This window comes from Symphalangus syndactylus, chromosome 9 (genome assembly GCF_028878055.3).
Source record: "Symphalangus syndactylus isolate Jambi chromosome 9, NHGRI_mSymSyn1-v2.1_pri, whole genome shotgun sequence".
NCBI lineage: Eukaryota > Metazoa > Chordata > Mammalia > Primates > Hylobatidae > Symphalangus > Symphalangus syndactylus.
Window position 1 is genome coordinate 100,979,320 of NC_072431.2, and position 25,247 is coordinate 101,004,566.

The 25,247-nt window shown below is 43.7% G+C and overlaps 1 protein-coding gene across 5 annotated transcripts in view; it reads right to left on the bottom strand.

The window, feature by feature from the left end:
• CHN2 (chimerin 2) overlaps positions 1-25,247 on the bottom strand; it is a 328,135-nt gene that overhangs the window by 88,620 nt on the left and 214,268 nt on the right. The window contains exon 1 of one of the 5 annotated variants that reach the window (XM_063609712.1): positions 1,687-2,347. The exons of the other annotated variants lie outside the window; for them this stretch is intronic. Coding sequence (XP_063465782.1) covers positions 1,687-1,836 — 150 coding nt within the window. The 5' untranslated portion in view covers positions 1,837-2,347. Of the gene's footprint in view, positions 1-1,686; positions 2,348-25,247 lie in introns of those variants that run through there. 5 annotated transcript variants of the gene reach the window in all.

Consider the following 25,247-nt stretch of genomic DNA (forward strand, 5'->3'; position numbering starts at 1 on the left):
CTGGTCTGGAACTCCCGAACTCAAGTAATCTACCCACCTTGGCCTCCCAAGGTGCTGGGATTATAGGTATGAGCCACTGCACCCAGCCAGATAATCATGAATCCTTTAAAAGCAGAGAGTTTTCTCCAGCTGTGGGCAGAAGGAGAAGTCAGAGAGATTAAGAGTATGAAAAAGACTTGACACTGACAGATGGACGTGATGATGGAGGGACCATGTGAGAAGGAAGACGGGAGCCACTGGAAGCAAAGGCCAGTCCCCAGTGGACAGCCAGCAAGGAAGTAAGGAGCTCAAATCTACAAACTCAAGGAAATGAATCCAGCCAATAACTTGAATGAGATTGGAAGTGCATTCCTCCCCAGAGCCCTTAGATTAGAGTCTGCCTGGTCCATGCCTAACTGGGCCTTGTGATGCTCTGAGTGGAGAACCTGGATGAGTCTGCTGGACTTCTGACCTACAGAACTGAGTGAATATCTGAGTGCTGTTTTAACCTGTTAAGTTTATGGTAATTTGTTACATAGCAATAGAAAACTAGTAGTGAAGGTAACTCCAGAGAGACTGGATATGTCTCATGTCATTTTTTAAGCAAGAATGCCTTTGCTAGGGTTAAAGGTCATGGAAGGAATCTAGGGGCAGTTGTCACTACTTCAAGCAACTAATGGCAAATAACCCTAAATACCAGCAAATTCTCCTATACAAACAAAAATAAATATATAAAAGAAACTCAAACCACACATTTCCTTATAAATATTTCCACTTTACCACTGGCAACTTTAAACTACTGGTCCATAATTGTTTATTATTATTAACCATAGAAAAGGTAAGATATTTCTAAAGGCAACATTTTTGATGCAAAAATCCCAATGTCCTACAATCCATTAACCTCTCTTGCAGTCCACTCTTTTTTGAAACAGAGTCTCACTATTGCCCAGGCTGGAGTGCAGTGGCAGGATCTTGGCTCACTGCAGCCTCTGCCTCCCGAGCTCAAACAATTCTCCTGCTTCAGCCTCCCAAGTAGCTGGGATTACAGGCATGCCTCACCATGCCCAGCTAATTTTTGTATTTTTAGTAGAGACCAGGTTTCACCATGTTGGCCAGGCTGTTCTTGAACTCCTGACCTCATGATCCACCCGCCTTGGCCTCCCAAAGTGCTAGGATTACAGGCGTGAGCTACCACGCCCGGCCCAAGGTCCACTATTAAAAAGAAGTTCTGGCTAAGTCCCAGGAGTTAAATACCACATTCATGCACACACCCTGTAAGATATGTACAGCAAATTCTCAGGGTTTTAATTGTTTTATATCAGTACAAATTATTTCAAGGGAGACATATACATGTATTTGAAAGTAAATTATATCAATATAATAATTTATTTTTATATACAGTACTGATCTTCCTTTAAAAAAATCATAGCCTACTTACAATATGACAAGAAGTAGAAAAAATAAGATTAAACCAGGCGAAAAGTCAGAACACCTACTCAAATACCCCACTTTTGCTACAGTTAGGTCTAAAGTTCCCAGAAGCTAAAGAAGATTCTTAGGATCCATAAGATAAGTGGAAACCAGCTTCTGAGGAGAATTTTTCCCAGGACTCCTGGAGAAGTCTCTTTTATGGACTGTATTACTCAGTACAGGCTAGGGCATGCTGCAGGGTCAAAAGAGCCCAAAACCTGAGTTACTCGTATCTACCAAGATCTGCATCTCACTCATGCTCCATGTCCTCTGTTCCTCAGCTGGGGGTCTGCTCTGTGTCTCCTCCCTCCGGGACTCAGCTGGCAGCAGCCACCATCTTGGACGCTGCTGATTGCGGTAGTGGGAGGAGAAGACAGCTCTGGGCATCTTGCACAGGCAGAAAATGTGCTCATCTGGAAATGTACATCATCTCCTTTCATACTTTACTGGTCTGAAGTGCCATACGGCCTCACTCAACCACAGGGGGCTGGGTCTTGCATCCTATCATTGCTAGAGGGAGAGCGAACGAGTGAGATCTCTCAATCAACACCAATGGCTGTCATAGAGATGGTTGTTAAGGGTGTGAAACAGTCCACATCACAATCAACAGCGTGTGAGTCACCTACATCCACTGCTTGTCAAATCTCTTGATGCAGGTGCAAAGCACCAAGCCGAAGCTCGGTCACGTAAATACTATAGTAGGTGGGGCCAGAATCACAAGCCCCAGGATGCAGCTTTGTCAGCCTTGATTAACGTAAAGACAAAATCCTCGGCCGGGCGCAGTGGCTCACGCTTGTAATCCCAGCACTTTGGGAGGCCGAGGCGGGCGGATCACAAGGTCAGGAGATCAAGACCACGGTGAAACCCCGTCTCTACTAAAAATACAAAAAATTAGCCGGGCATGGTGGCGGGCGCCTGTAGTCCCAGCTACTCGGAGAGGCTGAGGCAGGAGAATGGCATGAACCCGGGAGGCGGAGCTTGCAGTGAGCCGAGATTGTGCCACTGCACTCCAGCCTGGGTGACAGAGTGAGACTCCGTCTCAAAAAAAAAAAAAAAAAAAAAAAGACAAAATCCTCCAGGAATAGGCCTCCAGGGGCCAGAGGGTAAAGGAGGTGAGGGAGGGTGGCTGTCTGACCAAACTGTGTTGAACTGCAAAGCACCTGCCCCATCTGAAGGCAGCGGGGTAGACGAGGCAGTACTTACTTTGGTTAAGTTCGTTGCCATATGAGGCTGTGAACTTTGGCCTACCAGATATTTTTTTTTTTAAAAAAGAGAAACTAGAAATACAAATGTTTGTAAAATCTCCAAAATTAAAAATATTTTTAAAAACAATGTACAAACCAGTCAAAACATGTCTGTCAGCCAGATGTGGCCGGTGCATTGCCAATTCATGGAGAAAGTCTAAGTTGCTGACTGTTTAGAGAGTCAACAGTTGTGACAATTGACTGAGCAGAAGGTAGTGCTGACGTTCCCTTGGGGGAGGCCACTGAAAGTGGAATCTCACCTAACTCTGACAGGGGAAATGAAAGCAAATGCCGTCTTGTTTGTGGTCCTCATATTGAAATCACTGCTGAAGATGTCCTGGTTTAATAGGGACCAAATTCCTATTAAAACAAAAAAACTGGGGAGATCAAGGGTCTTCCCTATGTGTTTCTCTACTACATCCCTGGCATCTTGAACAAAGCCATAAATGGAAGGTACTCAATAAAGATATGTTAAAGCAATGTGGGAGGTTGCATGGAACTAATTTAAAACCTATTTCTACAGAAGAACATGTCTGACGGCCTTTATTTCACCCAGGGACGCCAAAAAATAACATCTTCTTTAGGACATTCCGGACAACTCTAAATCACTTACTTTGAACAATACTTCAGTGCTAAACAATGGAACTCTACTATAGTGGGTTTTCTGCCCTATAAACAAACAATTTCTGTAGTGGCAAATTAGGCAACCTCATATTATCCCCAAGTAGCCCACCATGAGTCGGAGGCAGAAGAATGGTCCTTCCCTTGCAGCTATGAGTGGCAAGGACGTGGCACTGAGAGGTAGCCACCAGGTGAGTCCTGGCATTTGAGCCAAAAAGGATGCAGCTACAAATGGGGCATGGACCACAAACCAGCCTGCAACCAGGATATGGGATGTCCCAGTGGATTCTGGCACAGAGAGATGACAACTCCTGAAGTCCCATGGAAAGGAGATGTAAGCCCAGGGGGAAGTGGGGAGAGGGAATCCCTGAACTGGCTGAATTTACTCTAAATTGACAAAGACTATGATATTGCCATTAGGCAGAATGGAAGCTTGAGATGGAAATTAAAATGAATTAAAAAGAAAATAAAGTGGCTACTTTCCACTTCCAGTTTTAGCCTGAGATTTCATCCTTCCCGGAGAACTGTTGCTGGCCAGGTTTTCTGGGAAGCAGATTCCGAGGCCAGTGGCATGCACAGGATGCAGGATTGGGCAGGGGGAGGTGTGGCAAGGCAGTCTCAACAAAAACCCCAGCTGACCCCAGGGAATTCTGAAGTGTGGCTGGTCCTTCAGACTTGTCCCAAATTGCGGCAAAGAGGCTGAGCTTTTATACCCTCAGGTTACACAGTCATTGGATGTGGGCTTTGGACAATACAGTTTCCTTCACCTGGGGGCGTCTGCCCGCAGCCTGCCCAGCTGCTGGGAGAATGAGCCTTCAGTACTGCAGCGTGCAAGGGCAGCAGCGCATTCCAGCATCCACTGATCGTCAGGGGAGACAAGTCTGGCCATCACTGGGCTGGGACATAAGCATGAAATAAACGTCCCTGTCATTTCCTTCTTTTCTCCACCCTAGGTGCTAACATTCTATGAATCTGGGAATTGAAAGCATTTCTTTGGTGTTCCTAATTCAGTTGAAATCTTTTCTATAGCAATTTATATAACGCTTTGGTAGGCAAGGTTTGGTACGAACAGGCCAAAGTCAAAAGCAGCCTGAAGAAGGAAGTAGAATTAACAAGTCAAGGATGTAAAAAGGAGCTGTAACACTGTTAAGTTACGAAGCACACCCCTAAACATGGAAGCTTTTTCTCTATTTTTCATTTGCATTTGCCCCACTTCTCCCAAAGTGTGTTCCTCAGAACATTAGTTTGAGAGATGTCCAGCATTGAAAGCTTCCCATGGGCAGATAAAAGTGGGAACCGCTCAACCTCCAGCCCCTCTGGGAGATTTCTGGGGTATGCTAGCCCACCGAGAAGTCCTATGAAAAAGAAACCTGGTTAGCTTTGTAAGATGCAAATTTATCTGACCGCAGGTAATAGCCCTGACATCTCATAGAAATACCACATAATTCCAAAGAGTTTATTTATGTAAAGCAAGCAGTTTACTAATTTGTTTTGCTTTTCTAAGTAAATACTCCTTTTTTGAAGACATCAGCAACTGCTTCTCTGAGTATATATATATTTAATTTGTGAGGAAAATCTCAGCTGTGGCTACTTTGCTCAGAGAGTGGCCAGGGAGAGAGGCCGTCTATTAGATCTGAAAAATGACTTCAAAATTTGACCTTGATCATGCAGGAAACATCGCAGTCAGAGACTTCATTTTTTAACCATGACTCTGGAACTACCTTAAAAACTAGTAGTATACCAGTGGCTGGAATTGATAACACACCTGGCGGGTGCCAGCTGCTGCACCTGTGTGTATTTGACATCTATCAGGTCACTCAAAGGGCTGCTTAAAGCTCAGGCTGAAAGAAGTTCCACACCCAACCTTCCATCGTTCTTTTAAAAAAGATTCATTATAATAAAAAGTGCTAAAATCATCCTTAAAACTAACACACGTGACCCTGAAGAGAGTCATTTAAAAAACCTTGCTTGGAAAACTAACAAAATTCATGAATTCTGACCATGTATACTTGCTAATTTAAACAGAGTACAGATATTTCAAAGGAGAACGCTACACATTTTTCTATTATAGTAGGGAATTTTATGTCCCTATGTGGCATAAAAATACACCCATATTCGGTGATTTCCATGTTAATAGTCACCAAATATGTGACTGGAAGTTCTGTGCATAGCTTGCCTGACAGCATTTCAGTAGAAAACGCTGTCTGCTTTCAAGTCCCTTAAATCTTCCCCTCTGAAAGAGAAGATCACAATACATACAGGCCGGTGTTCAAACAGCTTTTTAATGTGGCCATGGCAAGGATGGGGGTGTTCTCATACAAACCATCGGCCAGCACCTTCCCGTGTGACTTATGGTCACAGGCATGTGGTTGCCTTCATGGACATTCACGTACATTCTATCTCAGAGGTTTATGAGCCCTTCTCACACTTTCTCCTCAAACAGCTATTCTTAATTTTCAGCTCACCTTCTCTGAGCTAGAATGTTCCTGCCAAAAGAAGTCACTGGATGAATCCCTTTGGAGATGAAGAAATAAAGCAGGAGGAGTTTCAGGCATCAAGGAGCTTTGGTTGTCCCAATAGTCACTTCTCTTATGTGTGGTTAGGGCGGCAGGTGCAAGACTACTTGAAATCCAATCATTTTTAGCCAGTAGCCTCACATTCCTCTGTGCACAGAACTTTTTACCAGCTGTGCCTTGACTTTTACTTCCTTCCAGAGCCGTTTCCCTGAGGACACTTCTGAGAGGCACTAAAGTAGCCCAAAGGAAGGAAATGGGGGGCAATTTTTAATTTGGGGAGTCTGCCCTTGGATAGGCTGAAGATCTGAACAGTCCTAGCGGGGCTGACTCTGTTGTGGAGTCTCAGACAGGCTGGCTTCAGATCAACCTCTGGTACTGGGCAAGAGAAATGAACTTGAGTTGACCTTCACTGAAAGTACAAGAAAGGTGTTGGTACCATCTGCTTCTCTACATAGTTTTTCTTTCTAAATTTAATTGCGATTTAAAAACCCATATAGCCGGGATGGTGGCTCACACCTGTAATCCTAGCACTTTGGGAGGCCGAGCCGGGTGAATCACTTGAGGTCAGGAGTTCAAGATCAGCCTGGCCAACATGGCAAAACCCCATCTCTACCAAAAACACAAAAATTAGGTGGTGGGTGCCTATAATCCTAACTACTCAGGAGGCTGAGGCAGAAGAATCGCTTGAACCTGGGGAACAGGGGTTGCAGTGAGCCAAGATGGCACCACTGTACTCCAGCCTGGGCAAAAGAGCAAAACTCCATCTCAAAAAAAAAAAAAAAAGAAAGAAGGAAAGAAAAGAATCCATATAATCTAAAATTTATCATCTTAACTGTTTTAACTGTACAGTTCAGTAGTGTTAAGCATATTCACATTGTTGTGCAACTGATTTCCAGAACTTTTTCATCTTGCAAAACTAAAACTTGTTGAACAACAATTCCCCATTTCCTTCTCCCCTCAGCCCTTGACAACCATTCTGCATTTCACATTCTGTTGCTGTGAATTTGACTGCTTTAGATACCTCATATTAAGACAGTATTTGTCTTAGCATAGACAAATATTCTTAGACAGAATATGTCTGACATATTTCACTTAGCATAATGTCCTCAAAGTTCATCCATGTTACAGCACAGGACAGGGTTTCCTTCCTTTGAAAGCTAAAGTATGTTCCACTGCATGTCTATACCACATTTTCTTTATTCATTCATCCATCCATAGACACTTGAGTTGCTTCTACCTCTTGGCTATTGAGAATAAAATTGCTATGAACATGGGCATACAAATTTCTCTTCGAGATCCTGCTTTCAATTGTTTTGGCTATATACCCAGAAATGGAACTGTTAGATCATATGGTGATTCTATTTTTGTTTCTTTGAAGAACTGCCATATTGTTTTCCATAGCAGCTGCACCATTTTACATTCTCAGCAGCAGTGCACAAGGCTTCCAAATTCTCCACATCCACACCAACACTTGTTACTTTCTTTTTTTTTAAAATTGTAGCTATCCTAATAGGTGTGAGATAATTTTTTTTTTTTTTTGAGATAGAGTCTCACTCTGTCACCTGGGCTGGAGTGCAGTGGCATGATCTTGACTCACTGCAACCTCCGCCTCCTGGGTTCAAGCAATTCTTCTGCCTCAGCCTCCCGAGTAGCTGGGATTACAGGTGCGTGCCACCATGCCTGGCTAATTTTTGTATTTTTAGTAGAGACGGGGTTTCACCATGTTGGCCAGGCTGGTCTGGAACTCCCGGCCTCCCAAAGTGCTGGAATTACAGGCATGAGCCACTGCACCCGACTGGTGTGAAATAATATTTCCTTGTAGTTTTCATTTGCATTTCCTTAATAATTAATGATGTAGAGCATCTTTTCATATGATTGTTGGCCATTTGGGCATCATTTTGGACAAATGTCAAGTCCTTTGCCCATTTTTAAATTGGGTTATTTACTTTTGTTGTTGTTGTTGTTGAGTTGCAGGAGTTTTAAAAAATACATTATGGATATTAAACCCTTACTAGATATATGATTTGCAATATTTTGTCCCATCCCATAAGTTGCCTTTTCACTTTGTTGATTGCATCCTTTGACACATAGAAAATTTTAAGTTTGATATTATCCTTTTTGTCTATATGTGCTTTTGTTGCCTGTGCTCTTGGTGTCACATCCAAGAAATCACTGCCAGCCCCAATGTCATGAAGCTTTCCCCTATATTTTCTTCTAGGAGTTTTATAATTTTAGGTCTTATGTGTAGGTAGTTAATAAATTTAATGTTAGTGTATTTGGTGTAAAGTAAGAGTCCAAATTCATTCCTTTGCATGTGAAGATCCAGTATTCCCAATACCTCTAGAGTGAGTTTTAATCTGGTAGTAGATTCAGAACACCGTGCTAGGTGTAAATTGGTGGTGATTATTTCTAACTATCTAACTAACAATTAAACAAAGCCTTGAAGTGTCTACCCCAGAAAGCTGACTCTAAGTTTGCTAGAAACTTTATACACAGGCACACCCAAGACTGGCCTAACAGTTGTCAGTTCTCGGAAAATTTTAAAAAAAGAACTGCCACCTTGTGCCCATTGCATACTGGTACGCTAAGAAGTCATCCTGACTGGCCCTTCCAAATCCAGAATTTCAGTTCATCGGAGTCTTTCTTATGGGCTTATTAATGAATATTCATGTTGCTGAGTTTCACCAAGCACGAGGCTAGACTGACAGAGCTACTAGATACATAGAGTGCTAATCGATACATCCTGTGGTTGTCAAATTTGTTTAAAAATACTTGCATTTTAAACACTTAAATTAGGCACGCCAAGGAGAAAAGCACCGTCTTGGCAGGTCTGGCCGTTCCGTGTTCCAAAATCGAGGGAGGAGACCACGAGTCCTGGTCTTTCCACATCCCACCAATGAATCTTAGTGAGCTTAGCCCCTGGACAGAGGGAAACTGAGGGAAGTAGCAGCTAGGCTGTGGCCCAGAACACAACACGCAAAGGGGTGTATGCTGTCGCTAAGCCCAGAGGGCAATCAGATAAGCCATGCTTCCAGATTTAAAAACAAAACAAAACAAAAAATTCATTTTCTCGACATCCACTCCTAACATATGAGCTTGTGTTTGCTGGGCTCAGCTAACTATGGAATTAGGATGTCTTTAAAGCATCCCAATAAAGGCACCTGCCACTCCCCAGTCAAATAGCAATTTCTGGATCTCACAACTCTCCTGCAAGCCCCTCAGCAACTTTTCTGAAAATGCCAAGGACTCCACGCTTGGCATCACGCCCCCTCCCCGCGCTTCCTTGAGAGGTCTCCGCAGCTTCTGCTCCTGCTCCCTCCGTGGGTGTCTGCCTGGCATGGCTTACATTTACTTAGTTAGCTCCACTTCCACTCCAAAACATCCCATCTGAGGGAAAAATGCACGAAACATACGAACGTGAGAACTTCCACGAAAGGACAAGCTGTCTGCCTCTGAAGTCTGTCCGACGTGGAAATAGCACCGTTCAAAACCAACGAGGCGCTCCAGCAACCCTTCGTCTCTCCACTTGGCTCAGCGGACTGTATGGATTTCTGGCACGTGAGTTATCTGCCAAGTGGGTGTGCTATTCTACAGATTCTTCAGAAGCGACTCTCCAGCCTCACATGTGCTTGTCCTAGGAGCTGCCATCTTCAAGCCAGGACCTTAGCACGTGTCTTCACTATGAAGCTCCGAAGCACGTGCTCAAGTTCCAAGGTTCTCTCAGGCAGGGGCCTCTCCGTGGCCCCATCTAGAATATCTTACTAGTAATTTTGCCTTAGCTTTTTTTAAAGAGGGCCTTCCAGAGCATATAAACTGCAAGCTTAGTATCCACTCCTAGTGGACTGTATTCTAAAACTTGCAAACTGTGTTGTTCTTACCAGGATTCATATACCTTCGTATTAAATAGATATTAGTTTGAACCACATGAAATTGCCTTATTTTTGCAAATCAAAAACTTATCAGGTATCAACAGTTGCATTATGGTTCAACCTAAATAACTTCTAGGTTTTCTACCGAATGGATCTTTCTCTACTTTTGGCTAACATGGTGAAACCCCGTCTCTACTAAAAATACAAAAAATTAGCCGGGCGTGGTGGTGGGCACCTGTAGTCCCAGCTACTTGGGAGGTTGAAGCAGGAGAATGGCGGGAACCCAGGAGGCGGAGCTTGCAGTGAGCCGAGATCACGCCACTGTACTCCAGCCTGGGGGACAGAGCGAGACTCCGTCTCAAAAAAAAAAAGTTACAGTAAAAAATGTCACGAAGACAATGAGCAACCTAGGAAAATTCCTTCCTTCCTCCCTCTTTCTTCCTTTTCCTTTTTTCTTCCTTCCTTTTCTTATTTATTTATTTTTTATTATTATACTTTAGGTTTTAGGGTACATGTGCACAATGTGCAGGTTTCTTACATATGTATCCATGTGCCATGTTGTTTTGCTGCACCCATTAACTCGTCATTTAGCATTAGGTATATCTCCTAATGCTGTCCCTGCCCCCTCCCCCCACCCCACAACAGTCCCCGGAGTGTGATGTTCCCCTTCCTGTGTCCATGAGTTCTCATTGCTCAATTCCCACCTATGAGTGAGAACATGCAGTGTTTGGTTTTTTGTCCTTGTGATAGTTTACTGAGAATGATGGTTTCCAGTTTCATCCATGTCCCTACAAAGGACATGAACTCATCATTTTTTATGGCTGCATAGTATTCCATGGTGTATATGTGCCACATTTTCTTAATCCAGTCTATCGTTGTTGGACATTTGGGTTGGTTCCAACTCTTTGCTATTGTGAATAGTGCCACAATAAACATATATGTGCATGTGTCTTTATAGCAGCATGATTTATAGCCCTTTGGGTATATACCCAGTAATGGGATGGCTGGGTCAAATGGTATTTCTAGTTCTAGATCCCTGAGGAATCGCCACACTGACTTCCACAATGGTTGGACTAGCTTACAGTCCCACCAACAGTGTAAAAGTGTTCCTATTTCTCCACATCCTCTCCAGCACCTGTTGTTTCCTGACTTTTTAATGATGGCCATTCTAACTAGTGTGAGATGGTATCTCACTGTGGTTTTGATTTGCATTTCTCTGATGGCCAGTGATGATGAGCATTTTTTCATGTGTTTTTTGGCTGCATAAATGTCTTCTTTCTGAAACTATTCCTATCAATAGAAAAAGAGCGAATCCTCCCTAACACATTTTATGAGGCCAGCATTGTCCTGATACCAAAGCCTGGCAGAGACATAACCAAAAAAGAGAATTTCAGACCAATATCCTTGATTAACATTGATGCAGAAATCCTCAACAAAATACCGGCAAACCGAATCCAGCAGCACATCAAAAAGCTTATACACCATGATCAAGTGGGCTTCATCCCTGGGATGCAAGGCTGGTTCAACATATGCAAATCAATAAATGTAATCCAGCATATAAACAGAACCAAAGACAAAAACCACATGATTATCTCAATAGATGCAGAAAAGGCCTTTGACAAAATTCAACAACCTTTCATGCTAAAAACTCTCAATAAATTAGGTATTGATGGGACGTATCTCAAAATAATAAGAGCTATCTATGACAAACCCACAGCCAATATCATACTGAATGGGCAAAAACTGGAAGCATTCCCTCTGAAAACTGGCACAAGACAGGGATGCCCTCTCTCACCGCTCCTATTCAACATAGTGCTGGAAGTTCTGGCCAGAGCAATCAGGCAGGAGAAGGAAATAAAGGGTATTCAATTAGGAAAAGAGGAAGTCAAATTGTCCCTGTTTGCAGATGACAAGATTATATATCTAGAAAACCCCATTGTCTCAGCCCAAAATCTCCTTAAGCTGATTAGCAACTTCAGCAAAGTCTCAGGATACAAAATCAATGTACAAAAATCACAAGCATTCTTGTACACCAATCACAGACAAACAGAGAGCCAAATCATGAGTGAACTCCCATTCACAATTGCTTCAAAGAGAATAAAATACCTAGGAATCCAACTTACAAGGGATGTGAAGGACCTCTTCAAGGAGAACTACAAACCACTGCTCAATGAAATAAAAGAGGATACAAACAAATGGAAGAACATTCCATGCTCATGGGTTGGAAGAATCAATATGGTGAAAATGGCCATACTGCCCAAGGTAATTTATAGATTCAATGCCATCCCCATCAAGCTACCAATGACTTTCTTCACAGAATTGGAAAAAACTACTTTAAAATTCATATGGAACCAAAAAAGAGCCCACATCGCCAAGTCAATCCTAAGCCAAAAGAACAAAGCTGGAGGCATCACGCTACCTGACTTTAAACTATACTACAAGGCTACAGTAACCAAAACAGCATGGTAGTGGTACCACAACAGAGACATAGATCAGTGGAACAGAACAGAGCCCTCAGAAATGATGCCGCATATCTACAACTATCTGATCTTTGACAAACGTGACAAAAACAAGAAATGGGGAAAGGATTCCCTATTTAATAAATAGTGCTGGGAAAACTGGCTAGCCATATGTAGAAAGCTGAAACTGGATCCCTTCCTTACACCTTATACAAAAATTAATTCAAGATGGATTAAAGACTTAAATGTTAGACCTAAAACCATTAAAATCCTACAAGAAAACCTAGGCAATCCCATTCAGGACATAGGCGTGGGCAAGGACTTCATGTCTAAAACACCAAAAGCAATGGCAACAAAAGCCAAAATTGACAAATGGGATCTAATTAAACTAAAGAGCTTCTGCACAGCAAAAGAAACTACCATCAGAGTGAACAGGCAACCTACAGAATGGGAGAAAATTTTTGCAACCTACTCATCTGACAAAGGGCTAATATCCAGAATCTACAATGAACTCAAACAAATTTACAAGAAAAAAACAAACAACCCCATCAAAAAGTGGGCGAAGGACATGAACAGACACTTCTTCCTTCCTTTTCTCAATAAATGTTGATGAAATGCCTTGGAAATACAAAAGCCCATTTGCTGCAGCAAGTCCTGCGGGGTCACAGAATTGAGTGAGGTACAGCTTGGGAAAGCAAGCAGCTGGGGCCCTGGCAGGGGAGCCAGCAGGAGAGGAGGTGCTGCAGAGGTAGCTGGTGTTTCGAACAAGGTGCAGATGAGATGCTACCCGGCGGCATGCAAAGGAAGGGAAGGAGGCTTAGGAGGGCCCAGCCACACAGCCACTGGCCTTGAAGCCCTCGCTCTAACCACTGTGCAGCACCTCCTCTGCAGGGGAAATGCCTGCAAGGGCCAGCAAGGAGCTCCACAATGGGAGGAAATGTCGCACCAAAGCAATCACTATTTAGAGAACACCTAAGGGGCAGTTTGCTTATGTTCTAGGAGAGTCAGTATAAAAATGCTGGAAATATACATACACATACACATATACATACACACGCATACATACACATGTATATGATTACAGATTACATCTAATTAATCGCTGTCATTTAGCCTTAGTTCTCCAGTTGCCTTATATACTTAACTGTGCTCGTCTACTCCCTGGACCAGTGGTTTCAAACTGTGGTTCCTGGACCAGCAACATCAGCTATCTCCTGGGAAGCTGGGCCGCTGGTCACACCTACTGTACTAGAAATGATGGGAGAGGGCCTGGAACTCTGTGTACTAACAAACCTTCTAGAGGATTCTCGTGTACACCAAAATTTGAGAACTGCTGGACTTGAGCCAACATGATTAGCAGCCTCAACACTGCTGCCCTTTTTCACCCCATTTTAAAGTATATACTTTGAGTTGGAAGAAAACCTTTGCTCTCTTAAGTAATAACATTTCCCTTTCAATACCCTTTAAACTATTTAATTAGTAGATAACTTTTTCATAGGTACTAAAGGTTAAGATTGTGAAGTTCAGGTTAATGAGTATTTTTTATTTTATGATAAAATTCAACAGAGATAATATTTAAAGTCCACAGCTTTTCTAAGAAAGGCATACACTACAGTTCTGTCTTTGCAGGTAGGAGGCGGAATGAAGAAAGAATGCAAACGCATTAATTTACTCGTCAAACACTTATTCCAAGTGTATGTTTAAGGAAAACGGCAGAGGGGTTTGCAGAATAGAAGGTTATGTCTTGAACACAGAAGCCCTGTAGGTTAATGCAGCTCTGTGGGGCCCCATTTATCCAACCCCGTGGAATAATGGGTTTCCTGCTTCCTCCCACTCTTCTCCCCAAACTCAGTAAAACTCACAAAAAAACAATCTAACCAACTTAGGCCTTCAAAATTTACAAGTCTCAGATGACAATTAGCTTTGGTAATAACGTCATCATTTAAAAATGGAAAAGGCGGGCTTTTAAAATTTTGCCTGCAGCAACTGGGTTTTGAAAGCAAAAATGCAGATGCCTCAATGTTACTGCATTGATGTCCCAGAGCCCCAGTCTCTGTTTCCAGCTCATCCTCTACCCTGCCACCAATGTATCCTTCTGAAAATCACACTGCAGGCAGCTCCTTAAGCCATTTGGGCATAAGGTCCACGCTTTGGAGACTACTTTCTGTGGCCCTTCCTAAGCCCGCCCATCTCCAGCCTCCCCTCTCCAACCTGGCCATCTCCCTCCTCGGAGCCTTCCCCTCCACCAACCATGCCCCGAGGCTGGCCCAAATGCTCCCTTCCTTAGAAGGGCCTTCTCTGCCAGGCATGGCCTGTTTTGTTTTTGTTTTATTTAGGACTCCATTAGGGCTCTTCTGGCTACAGGAAACAGAAACTCCACCCAAAACAGCGTAGAACAAAAAGAAAGAGAAATGTACCAGCACAGAAAACCAAGGTGGGAACTCCCCACATGAGCCTCTCCAGAATGAAGCTCTCGGTTTAACACGTTCTCCTTCTCTAGCATCGGCTTTCTTCCATGGCTTCGTTCTTTGATGTCTGACTCCCCAAGTGCCAGCCGGGTGGCCCCTCTGGCTCCGTGTTTATGTTCTGCGCCTTAGCAAGTCCAGGTGGAAAGAGTCCATTTCTTTCTTAATTCTTCCAGCAAAGACCCTGGAGCTGCCTTACTGAACCTGTGTCACTGGCCCATCCTGAGCTAGTCGTTGTAAGTGCAATTGGCCAGCATTGTGTTTGGCACAGATTAGGGGCTCAATGAATATTTAATTATTATTAATTATTAATAGTTAAGCATGAATGAATTAATGAAAGAACCCGCCGGTGGGGTGTGCTCAGTGCAATGAGAACTGTATCTAAGCTACAGAGAGGCAGCCAACTGAAGGTATAACCAAGGCAGGCTTGTGTAGGTCAGGGGAAGACTGCAGGGAAGGATATGCCCGGGATTGGTCCACAAAGCATGGTAGGAGTTCCCCAAGTCAGGACAGGAGCCTGCGGAAGATGAGGGGGAGGGACATTGCAAAGAACTGGAAGATGCTGTGTAAAGGCTGAGAGGCATTACACTGGCTGTTGGGCTCAGAAAACTTGAATTGCTCTGTGTTGCCGGCCTCTGGGACACAGCTAGGGAGAGGGAGCAGCTGAGGTGAAGCGATGCGTGCATGCGTGTGTTGGGTGACAGGGTGACAAGAAAAGGGTTAGAAAAGGCCTTGCATGCCACACTGGGGTCGGGGGGTGGTCAGTCTCAGGTGACCAGGAGCTCTTGAAGAGGCTCTCCTTCAAGCCAGGACAGCTGGCGGCAGGGTTTCAGCTCCCCTGCCCACTGGGTGGTCATGAAGAAGTTACTTCCACCGCTCCAATTCCCAACTCTCAGAGCTGTTGTGAGGACGGAAGGAGGTGACAAACTAAAAGCCACCCCTATAGCACCTGGTATGTGGGCAATACCCTGTGCGTGCTAGCACTTCTTCCTTTCCTTGTGAGTAGGTTAATTTTTACACTGAATGTACTGGAGGGGAAAAAAAATCCAATGCATTAAAATCTCCATGTATATCATTTTACAATCCCAGAGTTCGGGGGTGTTTCAAAGCTATGCTGAGAGAGAGCTGGGTCAGGCATCACTTCCTAACCTTCAGGAGGGTAACATCAGTTTCAGTTTCCTCTCATCTGAACTGACTCCATCATGACTGGAAGAAGTGAGACGCATGCTTGTGTCTGAAGACTCGCATTTCAGATTCATCACCTTGCGATATAGTAAAGGTATACAGAGCTTTATAGTATTGCCCGATCCTTTTCAAATTCATATAGCTCAAGGCTAAAAATGCACACAGAGATTGTTCTCTTAGAAATCACAGAGGCAGGCATGTGTGTAATGAACATGTCTCTTCTCGAGGAATTCCCTCAGCCACACCTATCTCTTCATAAGAACAAATCAGTCCAGAGCAGAAGATGATTAGAGTCAAGCCACAAGGACACTGAGTACCGCTATTGGGAAGAGGAAAATAATTCCTAATATAACGCTTTGTTTAGAAGCTTTAAAATGAGACACACAGCAAACCTGTTCACTTTGTCAATGTGATCCAGTGGAAAGTACGGCCTGTTCAAAGTCAGGCGAGCCACCTTCGAGCAACTGGCTGTTTGTGAAATGACCTGCAAGTCACAAGTTCTATGACCCTGGGCAAATCGCCTGGCTTTCCTAGGCCCCGGGTTTCTTGTTTCTTTGTTGGAAGAGGAGGAACAATAAAGTTAAGGGTTGTCATAAAGCAAAATGAAATAATGTAGTTTATGACAGATTAAAAACAATGATATGCTTAATAAATGTAATGTTCCTTCTGGGGGGAGTAATTGTAACTTTCCTAAAATCATTTGGGATTAAACATAATAAAAGTCCCTTATATCATGAATTGTTTTACATGGAATTTATATGTACTGTGGTAAAATATAACTGCTTTTACTCTGTTAAAGGTGTGTTGGGACATGCATAGCCCACAGTTCTATGTCTTACTTCTAATCCTCAACTTGGGTATTAAAGTGTCTCTTGCAAATGACAGTGATTTGACTTTTTAAATAAATTTTTAAACCACTCAGTCACTTGAGAACAATCAAAGTTGCATGTGTAAACTTTAACTTTCTCTTCTGATACTTGGACTTCATTAAGTTCATAAATGGGGACTTAGGAACAAAGTGAAATATTAACTTTGTGGAAACTTCAAAGTGATTGTGTATAAGGAAAGAGAAAACCAACAGGGACATTTATAAACTATCATCATAAGACCCAGCCAGACATTTTTTTATTGCAAAATGAGTAATGCCAGTTCTGCAACCTGGTCCAGAGGCCATGCAAATGAACCAGTGTAGCCCTGACAGTTTCATTTCCATTAACGGCAGTGGGAATTATTCAGGGAACAAAATCCTTCTTCTTCCCACAGTTGATTGAGGACCCCCCCCCCACCCACCCCTGCAAATTCTTATAGGCCAAGCCTTTAATTCTGAGACACTACAAATGGAACTTTGACCTTCCCTTCTTCGGAGTCTGCAGGTTCCCAACTGCTCATCTGTTGTACGAATGATCTGAGAGATCCCCCTTCCAACAGAGGGCTCTTGTGGCCACATCCAGTGCTGCAAAAGGGGCCATGTTTCATCCCATTCTGTTAAAAAAGTTTCCTGGAAATATCACAAGTTGCTGAGAATCTGGTTTACCAGAGTTCATTAAGACTCTTTAGTGGCCTGGTGCGGTGGCTCACACCTGTAATCCCAGCATTTTGGGAAGCCGAGGCGGGCGGATCACGAGGTCAAGAGATTGAGACCATTCTGGCCAACGTGGCGAAACCTCATCTCTACTAAAAATACAAAAATTAACTGGGCGTGGTGGTGTGAGCCTGTTGTCTCAGCTACTTGGGAGGCTGAGGCAGAAGAATCACTTGAACCCGGGAGATGAAGGTTGCAGTGAGCCGAGATCGTGCCACTGCACTCCAGCCTGGCAACAGAGAGAGACTCCGTCTCAAAAAAAAAAAAAAAAAAAGACTCTTCAGCAGAGCGTCTTAATCTTACTGAAATGCATTTAACTATAAGAGGTCTACATATATACATGTTTTGGAGCCAGGAGGTAAAGGATGACGGCTGTATTCCAGCAGTGGCTTCTGGGTTATTTCCCATGTCTGCCTGGTAACCAGGATGCTACATTCCTACCCATTTCAGTAAACACTAGAGGTCCCCTTTTTCTGATTTAACACCACCATTTTAAAGAAGCGTAGTGTGGATTATTGGATTAAAATTAAAATGAACCTGAACTTGAATAGCTAAGCTTTCTCAATAATGGTGACAAGTAAGGTGAGTGGGAATGAAGGACAGCAGAGGGTGGCAGGGAGCTGACAGGTGGGTTCCAGTTCTTCTGGGGATGATGGCAGCTGCCGACTTAAATGCAGCACCAACATCTGCTTACCCAGCTCAAAGGCAAGGCAGGAATGAACTGCTAGCAGAACTGGAACATCCAGAGATGGGGGCGGGCTGAAAGGCAGCTCCACGAGAGGCTCAGATCAGGCCTCAGGACTCAGCTTCTCTCTCCCCATCTCCAGGCTCTACTTCCTCCAGGCTCCATTCTCAGGCTCTATGGGGTGGCGGGAAGGCTTCAGCAGCCCAGGCTCTACTTCCTGTCTAATTGAGCCAAGCAGAAAGAGGGTGAAAGGCCTGGCTCCTGGAACTCATAGTAAAAGTCTGTTGTCTTTCCCTGGCTCTGACTTTACCACATGGCCACCCCTGAACCAACCAGCCTAGCCAGGGACACAGGGTCCTTTGGCTTGGCCCTGAATCACAAATCCGCATCTGGGATTAGTGGGCAGATGTGACTCCACCAGAAGCTCCTAAACTGAGGTGGCTCTGGGTGGCAAAAATGACAGCTACTCACTCTGGGGGTGGAGTGGGGAGACTGCCACATCCTGATGAAATAGACAAAGATGGTAGCTGGAGAAGCCCAGGAGAGGTAAGAAAGAGGGTGATACCCAGTATGAGGCCAAAGAAGGAAAATAATGGGCCCTGCTAAAATTGTGTTTCCTCTTTCCAACCCTCCTTGTTCAATGTCGCTTTGACCTTTGAGCCTTGGTATTTCCTCTGTACGAGGAAGAGAATGAGACCCAGTCGGTGGCTCCTCGTTGGCCGTATATATCAGAATTGCACCTGCAAAACTGTTTCACGATGACACAGGCCCGAGGCTTGTGTTGAAGTCTAAATTTAAGTTTGTGTACGTGGTGTACAGTTGACGTTAAATAGTGATACACAGGCGTTTGGAGATAGAGAAAGGTTTATTTGATTTGATTAAAGTGAGAAGGTGGGAAGGCAAGATTTTAAAAATTTGTTTTAATAAAAAGTAGAAATGGGGAATTTTTAATGTGGCTAGGGCGTAAGGGAGGGAGAGTTTAGGGAATTGAGGAGGAAAGTCTGTGTTTTTAAAGTTTTAGATAATATTTTAAATAACTAGAGCATTATATGTGGCAGTCATTCTTTAAAAACTTCTCAAATTTATAAATCAAAAGTTCAACTTTTACTATGTCTCACTACTTTCAATTTTTTCTCCCTTTACAAAGGTCTAAAATAATAACTCTCTCCTCCAACTTTTTCATCAACTACTATAATTTTTTCTCTCTGGTTTCTTCAAAAACAAAAAGACAAAAAAGACAAACTCCCCTAATTAGAAAAACAAACCAAAAAAGTCAAGTATAATCTCACCATCCCATACTCAACAAAATACCCAATTTAGGCGAGGGGCTAAGACTCCTCAAACAAGAGTCTCTACTTCAACACTTACCAATTAAAAAACTAAGTGCCAATAGATGACCCACAAACATAATGCAAATATACTCTCCATTTCTCACCTCAAACCTATTTAATTAAAAAAAAATCTTTAATCAAGAGAACCCTAAATACCTATCCAAGTTACTGCCTTTTATCTTTTTAACATATCATCCCACCTAATACACAAACATTAATATTCTATTCACAGCCAAAAACCACCATATAATTACTAAAAAGACAAAAACAGCCCATCAATTTCACCTTAAAAATAAAAGTAATCACTCTAAATCTACCAACACTGTTCCTACAATGAAGCCAAACTAAAATATAAACAAGACAGTACCCTGACTTAAACATTATAAAAATTATCTTCCAGAATAAATTATTTAAAAGTCCCACGATTAAAAAGCCTCGATAAAATTCAAAACATTCAACAACCCCAGAGAGATCCCTAAAATGAAAACTCATCTAGACTCAGCCTGTTGTCCCCACCCCCGCCTAGTGAGAGCCACTGGGAAGAGCTCTGAGGTCATGCTCAGGGCAGGCGCTTGGTGGGTCAGATCCAGAAGAATGCCTCCTCGTCATAGCCTGCACAGTCACCACTGGTGGACAGCTGTCCCAGGTGACAGCGTCATTTACCTCCTGCAGTCAAAGGTGAAAAAAGTGGTGGGATAATTCCTCTCAAACACCTCTCTGGAGATGTAAAAATATAAACATCTTGAAAAGCTGGGCTCTTCATCAAACTGTGGCCCACCAGTGTTTGGGGATCCCCAAGATCCCTTCAGAGAGTCCATGATGTCAAAACTGATTTTATTACAATAATTGCCTCCTGTGACTGACATTGCAACTAACCTTTAAGAAACTACCACTTGCTGAATTGCGGTCTAGTATATATTTTAAAGCTCACATTTAGCTGAAAAGGCTATGAGAACATTCCTCTTTCTTCTAACTACACATCTGTGTAAGGCCAGAGTTTCTTCCTATACTTCAAACAAAACAATATATCCCAGGTTGAATACAGGAGCAGATGTGAGAAGCCAGCTGTCTTCTTTTAAGCCAGACATTAAAGAGATGTACAAAAATGTGAAAACAATGCCGATATTCTCATCACTTTTTTATTTGGAAAACAGTGCTATTTTTCATGAAAATATGTTATTCATACTAACACATAATAGGTTTATTACTATTATGTTGAAAGAATTAGTATTTTAGATTTTTCTATTTTACTTTCTAATACAGTAAATATCAAGATTTAACCCACATAAACAGAAGCCCTTTGGGGTCCTCAGTAACTTTAAAGAGTATAGAGGGGTCCTGAGGCCAAGAAGTTTGAGCACTTCTGGACTGGAATTAGATTCCTGGGATGATTTTTACAAGTCCTAGGCCCGCAGAGCTGCCCAAGTGCTTATGCAGAGAAGGAGCACAGGCTACAGAACAGACACCCCCAAGCCATTGTGCAGCCTGATCTGTGCTATAAAACTTCAGGAAAGTGGGATGACTCAATGGATTCATTGCTGAAAAATTAGTTCTTGCACATTTTCACATCTGTTAGGTTTGGTCCTTTGTGTCATCAGCCTGTAACTCTCCTTTCAGCCACAAGATGGCACTATTTGCATAGAAAATACTTTCTCGGGAGCTGCATCTCTAAATTAGCTGTTTCCTAGAGATTTTGGATGGGGACAAGGAGGGTTTGGCGTTTGGCTCATCATATCCCTCCATACGCTGAATGTATTAGGATGACTTTCCTCTTCTGTTCCTCTTTGAAAACACCAATATTGAGGAACTGGTAAAAACAGATTCTTTCTAATATCCACCCAAAGAAACCACTAGCTGACCCCTAAGAGAGGGACTAACTTTTCCTTGCCCCTTCATTAAACTTTTTAGTCCCACTTCGGTTAATTGTTTCCCATCATTTATATTTCAGGCAATAATCTCGGGAAAGGAGTCATGAAAAGCGAGCAAAGCCAAACCCTGAACCAGCACAGGTAACTGTAGCCACCAGAGTTAACTGTGTGAAGAACGTTTTCCCAGAGGACTTTTCATGTGTTGTGTGAAAGTAGAGAAAGAAGGCTAGGGTCTAATTTACAACATAAAAGAGCCTCAGGAATATAGGAGGCATGGGAAGAAGTGAGACAGGTGTCCCTGAAAGAAATGCTCCAAAATGTCTGATCACCTTTACTCTCTTGTCTCCCCTTCCGTCTAACCCAGGTTCTCAAGCCCTGCACTTGACAATCACCTGAGGAGCCAAAAAAGACCGAGAGGTGCCTTTCACCAATGAAGACTTTGATTCCATAGCCAGGTGGGGCCAAACATGGGCATTTTATATATATTTTTTTTTAATTTAATTTTTTTTTTTTTTGAGACAGAGTCGTACTCCATCGTCCAGGCTGGAGTGCAGTGGTGTGATCTGGGCTCACTACAACCTCCGCCTTCTGAGTTCAGGCGATTCTCCTGTCTCAGCCTCCAGAGTAGCTGGGATTACAGGCATGTGCCACAGTGCCTGGCTAATTTTTTTGTATTTTTAGTAGAGATGGGGTTTCACCATGTTGGCCAGGCTGGTCTTGAACTCCTGACCTCAAGTGATCCGCCGGCCTTGGCCACCCAAAATGCTGGTATTACAGGCATGAGCCACCAAGCCCGACCATGGGCATTTTTTTAAAAGCTTCCAGAGTGAGTCCAACCTTCAGCCAGTTTGAGAACCACCAAGCCAATCAAATCGGCAGTTGCTCAGACTGAGTGATAAATCCCAAATCATTAGGGAATTCTGGTTTAAAACAATGCTTGGCAAAACCCAGTCTCATGAGCGGATGTAATCTAAGTTAAATCCATTCTTACTGCATCCTATCCCACCCCATTTTATGACTGTGAGTGCAAGGGCAGGAAGTCAGCTGGTCAGCGTCATCACGGTACCTGTCACCTACTATAATAGCTAAGTTATGCTCATCTTCATTTACCCTTGACTCCCGAGAAAAGACTGGGTATGTCAGTTACATGTTATTTCCAAAGAACCTCCTGCAGAGAAAATCTATAGGTTCTTTAGACCCTGTAATGCAAGTGATCTTTTCCAGCTCCATAATGCTTTCTGCATTAACAATTCAGGCTCTTTCTTTGGCAAATGAATGCACACCTCTGCTTGGTGAAGGGCAATGGGTAACACCATGTTTGAATCTACTGTCCTGAATGAAGTCACCAAGCCTCTCCACCCCCTAGGACCAAGAGTCCCTCCACAGTGGCACAGTTGTGGGTCCCATCCAAAAAAAGGCCTCAACAATCTTAACTCTAAGATAGCTGCTAAAAATCACCCTTTTCTATCCAAGCCTCCTTGGTGTCACTGAAATACTTTCTATGCTATTGAGTCGGGTGCTTCAGTTTCCTGTCCTGCAAAAACAGAAAGGTTGCACGAGATGGTCTCCACGATTCCCCTGCTCCTCCAGACTCCCACTGCTCCTGATGCTATAAGGAGTTCGTGGCCAGATCTTAGCCCAGTGAAGGAAGGAGCATGTGCTGAGAGAAGGTGCGGGAGATGCTGAGGCACCCTCTTGGTGAATTTGAGATACACTGTTCCTTAGGGTGAATGTGGGTCAATGTGTTACATTTTAAAAGTTACCCATCCATTTTTCGTTCAATCAGTGCTTGCTTCACTGAGTGAGGTGTGGGGCGTTAGAATTAGGAAGTAGGCTGAGGAGTAGCCTCTGCCTCCCACTGATCCACCTCTGGGGAAAGAGAGAGACATAGAAACCACAGATTTTTAAATGCAGGTGGGAATCGGAACTGCCTGAAGTTTAAAACACACATTGGCAGAGGCCACCCCAGAGTCCCCCACACAGTGGCTCCTGGGAACCTGCATCTCTAACCAGCCTCCCAGGCGATGTTGATGCTGCTAGTTCCCGAGGGCCACGCTTTGAGAACCACTGATCAAAACAATGACGCCGGACACAGGGTGAGGAACTCTCATAAAGGTAGTGTGCAGCATGCCAGGGCGGGGAGGAGAGGGGAGGCCAAGTGTGGCAGGTTCTATTCAATAGTAGAAAAGGACAGCTGCACTGGACTCCACAGGCCGCCAGGGATGCCCATGGCACCCACCTAGCTCTCCAGCATGCCTGGCCTGGAACTGGGGAGAATGTAACAGCTCACAGGCACCCCTCAACCAAGAGGGGACAGGAGGTGATGCATTAAACACTCCCACTTCAATTCCTCTTCGGAGCAGTTCTACCTGGCTCCTGAGAGGGTGACCAGCTCCACAACGTGCATATACCAGCCTCTCTCCTCCTCTATTTACCTGCCCAGCTTCTCCTCCTCTCCCTGGGATGCCTTTCCAAATTCCCCATCTGTACCAAACCCCAGTCTCAGGCTCTGTTTCTCCAAGGGGCCCAGGCTTAGACAGGCTGCAAATTTCCTGTGAGGAATTTGAACTCTGTCCTGTAGAAAAAGCGAATAAGAGCTTTTCCAGAATTACAGCAACAACAATAACACTCTGATGAGCACAGAGTCACCACGGGGACACCAGCCATGAGATGCGAGCATGGCACTGGGGAGAACCACTCAGGACAGGCTCAACCTTGTATGAAGACTTCTGCCGGTAAGCGAGGGCTGGACATTCACTCCTTGGCCTGGCCATGGCCTCTGTTCAAGCACATTGTTGGGAATCATTCTTAGGCAAAGATACCAGGACAGGCCAGCAGATCACATGATGGAAACAGTGAAATAACCAATGAAAAGGACCACCTTGGATATAAAGGTGGGCAGCTGGAAAGGAAGAAAATAATTTAGAAAGAAAAAACAAACAAAAAAAAACGTGAGTGGGAGACGAGAGGGGAGAGGTTGTTCTCTGATGAAACAGTTCATCTGTAAAGGACAGCCCAGTAAGGTTGGAAGGCCTTCAGTCCAGAAAAGGTAACTCTCTTTGGTTTTGCAGGAAGAAAGTAGAAACGAAAGAGGGCTTCGGTGCCTGCCCTAAGAAAGCAAGAGAACTCTGGGAGTTGGTCTGGCAGCAGTTTGAGAAAGGCGTGGTGATGGTGGGGTGGTTAATGGGAGGAGAGCTGGGGAGGGTCCCAGAGGGCACAGCTGAGGGGTCTGTGTGTCGGGGGAGGCAATGCCAGGAAGGAAGGAAGCAGCAGCCAATCCATTGCCAGGGGCAGACACATTGCACTGTAGTTAATGATGTGCGCCCTGTGCTATCATTATGCTCTCCCAGCTCCAACCTTTAGTAAAACTCTGCTAAACACAGACTCTTTGTTAAAGACCCCATGGAGAAATGAAAGTGTCCTATCAGCATAGGGTTGAGCTGGGAAGAAACAGCCTGGGTGCAGAGTGTTGGAACTGCCGTGTGTGTGTGTGTGTGTGTGTGTGTGTGTGTGGGTGGTGAGCTAAGCACTCCATACAGAGAATGCTTCTTTATTCAGGGTATGCTTTAATGTATGTGAATTTAAGACACAGCGCATTATTTTCTCTTATTTAAATTTTTAAATAGGGCACTGCATCAATCATGGTTTAAAATTCCAAGAGTATGAAAGAGTAGCAGGGAAAAATCTCCTTCCACACTGTACCCCTCAGACACCCACTTCCCTTCTTCAAAGACAATCAGTGATACTGGCTCTTGCATCCTTCAAGGGATATTTATGACTTTGCACGAAAAAAATGTATGCCAAAGTTTTTTTCGGCTGGATGCGGTGGCTCGTACCTGTAATCCCAGCTACTTGGGAGGCTGAGATGGGAGGATCGCTTGAGCCCACAAGTTTGAGACCAGCCTGGGCAATAAAGTGAGATCCTGTCTTTAAAAAATAATAAATACATAAAATTTTAAAATAAAAATCAATA